Source organism: Triticum urartu, chromosome 2A (assembly GCF_056163025.1).
Source record: "Triticum urartu cultivar PI428250 chromosome 2A, HENAU_Tu73, whole genome shotgun sequence".
NCBI lineage: Eukaryota > Viridiplantae > Streptophyta > Magnoliopsida > Poales > Poaceae > Triticum > Triticum urartu.
The window spans coordinates 49,558,056-49,568,855 of NC_141874.1; the positions used below are offsets into that span (position 1 = coordinate 49,558,056).

General features: G+C 44.1%; 1 protein-coding gene across 2 annotated transcripts; it reads right to left on the reverse strand.

Moving 5' to 3' along the window:
• Positions 1–3,096: 3,096 nt before the first annotated feature.
• On the reverse strand, positions 3,097–6,204 carry LOC125534887 (DNA ligase-like protein). 2 transcript variants are annotated; one of them, XM_048697943.2, is made up of 9 exons: positions 5,971–6,204; positions 5,286–5,407; positions 5,109–5,197; positions 4,906–5,001; positions 4,733–4,827; positions 4,605–4,645; positions 4,409–4,492; positions 3,792–3,950; positions 3,097–3,319 (listed from the first exon to the last, which is right to left on the reverse strand). In XM_048697943.2, the coding sequence occupies exons 1-8, from the start codon at positions 6,050–6,052 to the stop codon at positions 3,801–3,803; spliced, it is 759 nt and encodes a 252-aa protein (XP_048553900.2). In that variant the 5' UTR covers positions 6,053–6,204; the 3' UTR covers positions 3,097–3,319; positions 3,792–3,800. The 2 variants fall into 2 exon arrangements, with proteins under 2 accessions (XP_048553900.2, XP_087395684.1); XM_087539558.1 differs by lacking the exon at positions 5,971–6,204 and adding an exon at positions 5,506–5,924.
• Positions 6,205–10,800: the final 4,596 nt, after the last annotated feature.

A 10,800-nucleotide genomic window follows, 5' to 3' on the forward strand; every position in this document is an offset into this window, starting at 1 on the left:
TGGTGTTGGAAGATTAAATTTATCTAGATATAGTCCTTCAGATCTTGCTTTGGCAGATCAGTTTCGGATTTATTTTTTCTCATGGTCGTCGCAAGGAGGATTGTCCTTGCAATATCGGTCCTGGCTGCTACATCCTCGACAATGGTGATTCGTACTCTTGACTTCCAGCAATGTCGACCCGGCTGTTCAGTTTTTTGTCCCTGGAATACCGGTGTTGGTACTCTTGTCGATGTTGGTTGATTACTTTAATGACGACATGTGTGCATCGCAGCCTTGCCATTGCGGCTCAAATTAAAACAATAAAAAAAAACCTCGTTGGTATTTACAGGTATGTGGTTTGATACTTTTGTTATGTTTCTACGGCTGACTTTAGAAAAGTACAAGACTGTGTCATGTTAGAAGAAAGAGTTTTAAGATCTTGAAGATTTGCTCGTTGTAATCAGCTCATGTATCTCACCATGTACCATTTGCTACTATAAATATATCATGGTATTGATTGGAGAGAGAGAGAGAGAGAGAGAGAGTTTAGGACCCAGCAGCCAGGTTTACAAACGAAGACTTCAATGTTTGGTTTGGGCGTGGTGGTGTCCGGGACAGCGAAAGCGGATCCGGTCTGGTTCGGTTCTGGTCAAGGCAAAAGTATTTATCTTGCTATTAGTCATTATTATTAACTCAAATTCCCAATCATGATTCAGGATTAATCTTCCTGGCTCTGCTCCAACTTATACGTGAAGCCAGCTGCATCCATCGAGTGGTTCCTATTTCTGCATCTAGTGCGGTCGTGCGGACGACACGACACGAGCCCTTGCTACTTACTCAATCCAAATTTTAGCCAACTAATTCATGTTTAGTCAAAAAAAAAGCATTACTTGATGAACAAATTGCTTCCATGCTCATGAGCAAATTGAGTAAGTCAGTGTGCCATCTTTGCAGATTAGGCTGGGCTGCCGTTCAAGTATTCCAGCACAAGAGTCCGGCAAATCAGTCCAAACAATCGCCGTGTTAAGAGCATCTTCAACAGGCGCCTAACGTGCCGCGCGCAAAAAGATAGTTTGCCGCGCGCCCATCGCCTGGTTTGGCGCGGCGCGCAGCGCTGGCTCCAGCAGCCGCGCAAAAATGCAGCGCGCGCGTCACTCCAGCAGCGCGCGCAACTCTCACACAAACAACATATGCATTTCAAAACAGAAGCAAAAAGATCAAACACAAACAAAAATAAATCAAAATAAATAGTTCAATTTCATTATTACAACTCAAAAAACAGTTTATCGTTCTATACAACAAATAGTGCAATAAACACAACAAATAGTTCAACAATACAATATCAAACGCACAAATCATGATGCTCTTTGTCGTTCATTCCATGCCCACCACTCCTCAATGAGATCTTTTTGAAGATCATTATGCGCTGCGGGACGTCGAATGGCATGATAGGAGGCAACAAAACGGGCCACCCTTTCAGCCCTCCGTCGCACTCGCACCGGATGTCCCAAAAGCTCATACTAAGAGTAGTCTACATCTTGGCCGCGCTCATTCTCGATGATCATGTTATACATGATCACACAAGCGTGCATGATGTACCAAAGCATTTTCTGATCCCAAAATCTAGTCGGTCCTCTCACAATAGCAAATTGGGCTTGCAAAATCCTAAAAGCTCTCTCCACATCTTTTCTAGCCGCCGCCTGAGCATTGTGGAAATCAAGTTCTTTCTTACCTTCTGGCTTTTTCAATGGCTTGACAAAGGTTTACCACTTTGGATAGATGCCATCCGCTAGATAATAGCCATAGTTGTATGTACGGCCATTTGCTACAAACTGCACCGGTGGCAACTCCCCATTTGCAATCTTACTCATCAGTGGTGACCGGTTGAAAACATTGATGTCATTCAAAGATCCAGGCATTCCAAAGAATGCATGCCAAATCCAAGTCTCTTAATCGGCCACCGCTTCAAGGATTATAGTGAAACCCTTTTTTTGACCATGGAATTGCCCATGCCATGCCTTTGGACAATTCTTCCAACTCCAATGCATGCAATCTATTGAGCCAAGCATGCCAGGAAAGCCGCGAGCTTTATTCATCGCCAAAAGCCTTGCGACATCTTCAGCGGTGGGAGATCTCAAATACTCCTCGTCAAACACTTGCATAATTCCGACTGCGAAGCGCTTGACACACATGATAGCTTGGCTCTCACCCATAGCCAAGTGATCATCAACTAGATCAGCCGGTATACCGTATGCCAACATACGCAACGCGGCTGTCACCTTCTGAAAGGTGCTATGCCCGAGCTCTCCGGCGGCATTCCTCCTTTGCTGAAAAAAGCGGACATGGCTCGCTAGTTTCTATGCAATACGCCTGAACAACTCGGTGCTCATCCTAAACCGGCGACGAAAATACGACTCGGGGTATGTGGGATTCTCTGCAAAATAATGCCTGATCAATCTGTTGGGGTTTCGATCCTATCCCTCCAAATTTTTTGCCGACCCATAACCGAACCATCGTGTTTCGGTTTTTTATTAATATGCATAGCTAGGATCATTGCAAGATCCTCCTCCTCTTCCATATCAAATTCTTCTTCGGAAGAATCATACGACGAACTCATCTACAATGTTGAATACTATGCTATAAATAAAAAACTACAATCAACATGCACGAAATTCATGGCTTTTGAGCAATACATACCTTCTAGGCGTTTTGTCGAACACCTAGCGGGCGCCGAGCGGCAGCGAGCGCACGGGCGCTGTTCGTCGGCGGACCAGCACGCGCGCGGGGCGGCGGGCCTAGAGGGGGGCCGGAGAAAGCGCGCACGGGGCGGGGATAGGCCGGGGAAGCGCCGGAACGGTCTCCGAGTGGCGCGGTCGGCGGCGGCGGCGCGGCTGGAGGGAGGGTGGGAGGTGCGAGCGAGCGCGCGAGAGTCCAGCGCGCGGGAGCGGGCGCAGCAAATAAGCGGCGCGCGATTGCGTTTCGGCCCGCGCGCTGGACTACGTATGCCGCGCGCGCGGTTTTCGCGCGCCCGCTGGAGCAGCTCTTCCGGTTGCGCGCGCGCTAAAAGGGGGGATTTTGCGGCGCGGCGCTAGTTTGGCGCGCCTGTTGGAAATGCTCTAAGCCAACCAGCTGATTTTTTGCAGTAAAAAATCCGAAGCAAATGCAGTATGGCATCGTTACTGCACTACATCATCACAACACATATTCTGTGGGCAATCTACAGCAACATAGCATCGTTAAACGCTACCAGGGCAATCAGTAGCCGACGAGGACCAATGGCTTCGGCAGTCGGTGGAGTTCGTCCCAGTGCAGATTCAGTAGCTAATCGACCTTAATTTGCCTGCCAAACAATAAAATCGGTATCATGTGAATGCATCAGGCTCTAGCATACAAAGTTTGAATATATGGTTTTCATCATGGCAGGTATCTTGCTTCCAGAATATGTAGCTTAACTTAACTACTGTACTTCTGAACCCAACGATTTAGATGCAACATATATGCTTTTGTTTCATCTGACAAGCTATTGGAAACCCAGTTAAACATAACGAATCATGTAAATCACCATAGACTGAGCGTGCGCAATAGCTCGGCAAAAGAAGTGCATCATGAGTAAGACCAGAGGAATTTAGAGAAGAAAGCTAATAACAGGAGAACACAAAGGTAATCGTGCACAAGGAATTGCACAACGCCGCATACTCATCATGAGTTAGAAGAATGGAAGAAAAAGTAGGCATGCAGTTCTCTGACGCGGTAGCCATACATCAAAAGTAAAGAAAGCGAACTACATATCCTAAGTCGGGGGAACAGAATACCTGCAAAAATTAGTTGATTTTAGGGCTTAAGTAGAACTGCGGATCCCTGAAGAACCTGACAATTGTCTCTGCCTTATCCCTGGAGAGGTCAGTGTTTTCCAGGATAGAACTCTCGGATGCTTTTGCAATTGCTTCAATGGAGCCAATAGCTTGGGCAAGCTATGAAATCAAGAGCATGACTATCAGCATGGCATGATACTGATATGACTACTGTAGGGACAGAAAACACAATAGATTTTGACTGCAATTAGCATGGCATGCCAAATTGTACAGAGCAAATATCAGAGAATGGAGGACTTCTCAAGTTAGATAATCAGGCAAGTGCTTAGTTCTCATTCTTGAATAGTTGCATAGAATCAAGATTTTCATGAGAGGAGGAACAATAATTACGTTTGAACCTTTGAGCACTTGTCTACAGTGAACTGTCATCAACCATGCTTTAGAAAAATGATTGCCAACGGCAAGGTAAATGATTGTACTTATTGTGTCTACCATTTGAGTTGTTTTTCTCACTAGAGCCAAAACTTGCAAATAATTCAAAACTGAAATTGACTAGTCAGTAGCCAAGAGATCATCCAGTTACATATTAAGATAAAAGATAGTAGTTCAGTACACACCATATTGGCATCGTGATCATCAATACCAGGAATAGAGGTGAGCACTCGTACATAGGCATCCATGCACTGAACTGCTTGCTCCCGCTACAGACACAGGCAAGAAATCACTTAGCTTAATTTTAGAGCTACAGCATTTGCAAAAAAAAAAAGGAGCTACATATAGTGCAGCGATAGATCTGGAAGCATGTGAAAGTACCTCATTCCTCATTGTTGAGCTAATGTCCTGCTGCTTGCATACTGAACAAAAAAAAAGTGTTGATCTGTGTCAGATGCTTGCAGCCTAGGACTTGATCATGAGTCAAATTAAGTTAGATATTTACCTACCTCCACGGGCATGAGCAATCTTGAGCATCATCTCAAATCCCATCTCTGGATCGTTAACAGGCACAAATGTAGGGGAACCAAGCTCCATGCCATACCTTGGTTAAGCCACACATGAGTAACAATGATCCAACTAACATACCCCAGCACTAGCAAAATATATATTAGTTGCTTACTTGAAATAAGACTGATTAAACGATTCGATTTGCTCCACCGTAGGAACGGCAACAACGACATAGAGATTTTTGAACTGCCTCTTCAGTGCATTCACCCTGCAACAATAACCATTCCAACAGTGGAGCCATCATTACGACCGTTACAGCGAACAAACACCATAGCAGCATGCTGCTGTAAAACATAGCAGGGAAGAGTGTCGCACCTGCTAAAAACAGCAGCTGCATTCCCACAATCCCAGCTCGTCTCAAAGATGAAAGCAACTGATAGCCCCCCATTGTTGAAGATGAAGTCCTGTAATACACCTCCTCCATCAGTTTTTGCAAAGACAGCACAGAATCATTCGCGACTTGTGACTTGCAGGGCAGGAAGAGACGCTTACAGGAGATATCGACAGGAAGTTTAGGCGATACAAGTTGGCGGCCAGGAACGCGCCAATGAAGTTGATAAGGTGGTGTTCCTGCTTGTCTCTCCACGCGGTGCTCATCATGCATATTCCACGGCCTGCGGCACGACACCCAGCGGATCCATTAAGATCTAATTCAGCATATGGATATGTCCAGAAAAAATCAGCAGATGGCTAACTGTGAGGTTGTTTGTACCACGATCAAAAAATGCTGGTAGTAAGTTATTTAACTCCTTACTGGTCCGTGTTCAGAACCTTCATTCAGCGAAGCAATTTCTGAATTTTCTGAACCTAACCTTGGAACCACACAGCAAAACAATTTCTGAATTTTCTGAACCTAACCTTCCATAAGTAACGGAACGAAAGGGGCGATTCCTCCTGGCATGGCTACGCTACTGAATACATGCGCCTGGTTGCGTGAGGATTCTCCACTCAAAATTGGTCATGAATTCCCATCAGCACATCACATACGCAAGCAGGCAAACCTTTCGGCCAAGTCGAGCAACTGACGGCCGCCACGGCATGCCTGGGCTTAGTCGGCAGAGCGCGCTGCAGCGAATCGCGTGACGACGTGCTGTCCCGTGCCGGAACCCTAGCTAGCTAGCGAGGGCGGCGCGTGCGTGAGTGAGCTGGTGAATTGGCGGGTGGATCGGCGCCGCACCTGGGGTTGGGGCTGGGGCTGGGGCGGGAGCGGGCTGGGGCTGCGGCGGCCGGGCGGAGGTCCGGCTGGCGCAGCGCTCCATCTGGAGAAGAGAGGAGAGGAAGCCGGAGCGGAGTAAGACGACGAGGCCGCGGCGGTGCGGTGGCGCGAGGCTTCGTCTCGTCGCCGTCGCCGCGCGTGCGCTCGAGGTGGCGGTGGAGGTGGGCCTGGACAGCTCGGTGGGCTGTGAACGGCCTTCTCTTTTTTTTCGCAATGTTACAAGAGTAAAACATATATCTCTAAAAAAAGTGTAAAATATACCACAAGTCCTAAAACTATTTGAGAGGTGTCAAAATAATTCTAATACTATAAAAATGCATGTTTGGGTCCTAAAAGTTTGCCAAGTGTGTCATCAGTAGTCCTATTTGCGCTGCATCAACTTTCACTTGCACAGGTGTCACGTCGACTACTACCATGTGGGAACTTTTCACAAAAAAACCTCAAAAAGGTCATCTCTTCTAATTGTGTGGCCCTCCTCCTTGCACACATCCTCTCCCTTACCTTCTTCGCCACCTTTGACGACGGCAATCCACCTCAGGAATATGGTTGTGTGCATCACTCGATGCAGAGGTCGAGAGTTACCATCCTTTTAGAAAAGAAGTAGTCCATCTTGACACTCGATCGTCGTGAGTGTGGTGAGCTTCTTCGCTACACCGCTATAACACATCTACCTTCGATGCTCAAGAAGGATCGTTGGTTCTAGGAAGGAAGTTGGGATGAAGTCGTCCAAACTTTCGTGGCGGGTGAAAGGAGGAGGACTGAGATTGGAGCATGCTTGCTTGCTGCCGCCGCCACGCCCTCTCGAGTGCGCTGTCATCGTCACGCCCTTTGAGGAAAGGCAGTTGTCGCCGTGTGGGGAGAGGGTCCGGGCCCGTCACGTGGGAAACCAAGACCAGCTGCGACACGGATGGGATGTCGGTGACTGGATCATGTGAGAGAATTAGGGACATGGGATGGATGGCTTGGTCAGATTGATGTGTACTTCCTTTGTTTTTAAATAAATGACTCAATTTTATACTAACTTTAATACAGTAGATGGCATCCGTGTAGGTTTTGTATAAGGAGAAGGGCCACAAATTTAAAGAAAGAAATTTAGGAGGTGTGCAAAAAGTCACACATGCCAGTGGCCAACTTGCTAGCCGTGCAAGTCCAAGTTGAGGAAGCGCCGATAGGACTGCGGGTGACATAGATTACCAAATTTATAGGACTATTTTGGTAGTATTAGGACTAGCTAACTTGACCCTTTTGAATAGTTTTAGGACTAATGGTGTACTCTGGATGTATTTTACTTTTACCTACTAATTACTAAGGCTGGTCATAATGGGGAGTAACTTACACTAGTAACATGCATATGTTACTAGTTTATATTACTACCTCTATAGTGCATAATATCATAGATTAGTATTATAGGCGATCTCATTTATTGTCATGCATGACATATAGTAGTACCACATTTATTATGTTACGGTATCTACTTATGTTACTATAACCATCTCTCTTCTTTAATTGCCTGTCACATAAGCATGTTTGTGAGTCCCAAGTACATGATACTACTTATATTACCCCATTATGGCCAGTCTTAGGCTGGTCATAGTGGGGAGTAACTTATACTACTCCCTCCGTCTAGGTGTGTAAGTCATCTTACGTTATGTACCGCGACCAAGGCAGAGAGAAAACCGAGAAAATTTAATGTCTTTTTGCTAATTAATAGCATTGCATGCAATGAACTAACCACTGTTTGTCATGTTTGGTAGTCTCAAGTCATTGAAAGCATGGACGCCCACATCTCATATTGGTTGATATGTCACAAAACAAGAAACGAGGAGGGAGTTAATTAATGTACCGTGCCTGAGTGTTTTGGGATTATTTGGTTTTCGTAAGGTGGCTTACACACCTAGATGGAGGGAGTAGTGTCATGCATGTGACACTAGTTTAAGTTACTACCTTCATAGTGCAAAGTAACTAAGTACTTCCTCCTTTCTGGTTTATAAGGCTCAATTCAAAAATCTCACCAATCAAGATAGATGATGAGTGGTGGAATATTTTTTGTAGTTTGAAAAAGCACCCAATTAATGCTTTTATTTTCCTCAAAAAATTATGTTTACGAATGCATTAGTTGCAATGCATGCATACATAAAGTGCATGCATTGGTCAGTTTTCTCTTAATACTTGCATGCAATGATTTAATGCACCTTGAAGTCTGAACATATGATGGGGAACAACCAAATTGAGCCTTATAAAATGGAAAAACTAAAATTTTAAGATAAGCCCTATAAACCGAAAAGGAGGGAGTAATAGTGTCACATATTGTTTCATTTATTAGCTCATAGACTCATTTTGTCTCGAAAAGCGTTATGTTACAGTAACATATTATGTTACCATAAGCACATCTTTCTTTATTAAATACTTGCCATATAAATAAAATTATTTTGGGATATATTAAATTACTACCTAAGTTATACCCATTATGGCTAGCCTCACGTTAAAAACGGAAAAACATGGCATCAGCGCCTACTCCGGGTGTTCTACACTGAGCTGTCACATTGATTGAACTGTGACGTGTCGTTGACCATGTTGAGCAAGTGAACGAAATCCATCCGTCCGTCCATATCGTCATCGAGAAACCGAAAGCGCCAGCATCTCCTCGATCTATCTAAAAGAGGCACGTGGGCTAGAAGCATATAAATATAATAGATCCATGAACCGATCTCCCAAGGTATTTTTTCCTCTTTTTTTATTACTAGCAAGTCTTACCAATAACCAATGTGTGCCTAATTTCGCCAAAATATTGTGCCTTGTCCAATTTTCGGCCACCGCCAAAAGGTTGGTCTTTGCTTAGGCGATTGCTGACTTTTTGGCAACCTGATGCAATTTTACCAACTCTAGTTCATACAGTATTATTTTCTGTTCTTCTAATGTTTGACCAACTCGTGGATAAATAAAACGAAAACCAAATTTGGCTAGTCAATATTTTAGTAGAGAAACTTTGTACATAAATCAAACACACCCCAGTAGGTGGCTTAGTTTGGCACGGATCTTCATACTATTTCACTTGACCGTTACAGTGTGGGTTGAGCCATATATGGTCGCCAACAGTGAAGTCGGAGCCATTTGCTCAAGATTTAGGGATGACGATGGCGCCTCAAGAAAAAAGTGATGATGATGATGATGCATGTGTGCTGTCTCGACGAGGCCCTCTTCAGAGTGGTGTGCGTGAGGTATGTTATGTGCCGCCCGGCGGTTGTAATGGTTTTTTGCCTAGTTTTTCATAATAAACTGTACAATCTGATTTTCGCTCGGTTTTCCCTAGTTATCCAAACAACTTTTTCTTCTTAATGAATGCAGGAATCTTACCATTTAGAGAGAATCTTCTTAATGAATGCAGAAATGCTGCCATTTCGAGAGAGAAAAACACCACAATATGTCAGATGCACATTACCCATACGAATATCCAAAGTCGGACGCGTGAATTGTCATGAAAAAGGTCAGATTTGGCATGCCTAAAAATATGTACATAAAAAATAGATGTACTGCGTACCTTTGTTTTTAAATGCAAGACGTTTGCCAGTTCAAATTGTACTGAGCCGCCAAAACGTTTTACATTAAATAACAGAGGGTGTACATTATACCGGCACCTTGGTTGACCATGAAAGAATTGGGTCCAAGGAAGGGGAGTATTTGCTAGCAAGATTCTACGAAAACAAATACTGTAGTACTACATCCTGAAGGTAGAGACGAAAATACACATCTTACTGGAATAATCTTCTTGACACTTACCCGGAAGAAAAAATACCTTGACACTAACCAGCAAAGAATGATCTACAGACACCCACGGAGTAGACAACACACGGCGTGTACTAATAATCGCTAAAATAACCGCAATTGCCAAATCTAGCATCAAGAACAAACATTGTGTTTCTCGGTACAAATAAACATGATAGCACGGAACTTGCCCAACATTGGGGAAAGTTGACAAAATATATGTCTAATCATGCAAAAAGTTTATGCACATGCTATAAAGGGGTTCACATCACAAGACACGAACTGGCGGCCAACGAGATTATAATAAGACCATCATGACATATAAAAGTCCCCACTTGGTTCTACAAAGCTCTATATATAGCTGTGATTTCTGAATCCACTTTGGTCGGAAGTCAGAGCCTTTCTCCAAGCCACTGTACTACTCCCTCCGTTCCCAAATACTAAGTCTTTCTAGAAATTCCAACAAGTGACTACATTCGGAGCAAAATGAGTGAATTTACACTCTAAAGTATGTCTACATACATTCGTATGTTGTATTTCATTTGAAATGTCTACAAAGACTTATATTTAGGAACGGAGGGAGTACAATGCAAGGTGCCCATAGAAACAAACCGGCATTTCTTTAAGCACGGGTGCTTATTTGCACGGAGTAGGCGCTTGATTAGGCACCCCTCCTCTAAGCACATATGCTTAAGAAAAACCCCAGTTTATTTTACCAAGCAACTCCCTCCATAACCACCTTGCATTGTACCAGGCCACAAGCAGGGCACAAGCAGATACAAGACATACATCGTATGCGCAAAAGAAAATGTCAATAGTGGTCATGAATTATTCTTATCTAGACTGAGACTAATGACCAGCCTAACCAACCAAACTATGTTTCAGCATTGCATCCTACCACAGATTCTTCTTGAAGTGGCAACTATTAAAACACTCGTCGCAAAAGAAACAGCTATTAAAACATATGGAGCGATGCATTCTACGACAGAATTAAAGAGAACTATGGCCAAAACTGGAAACACAACAAAC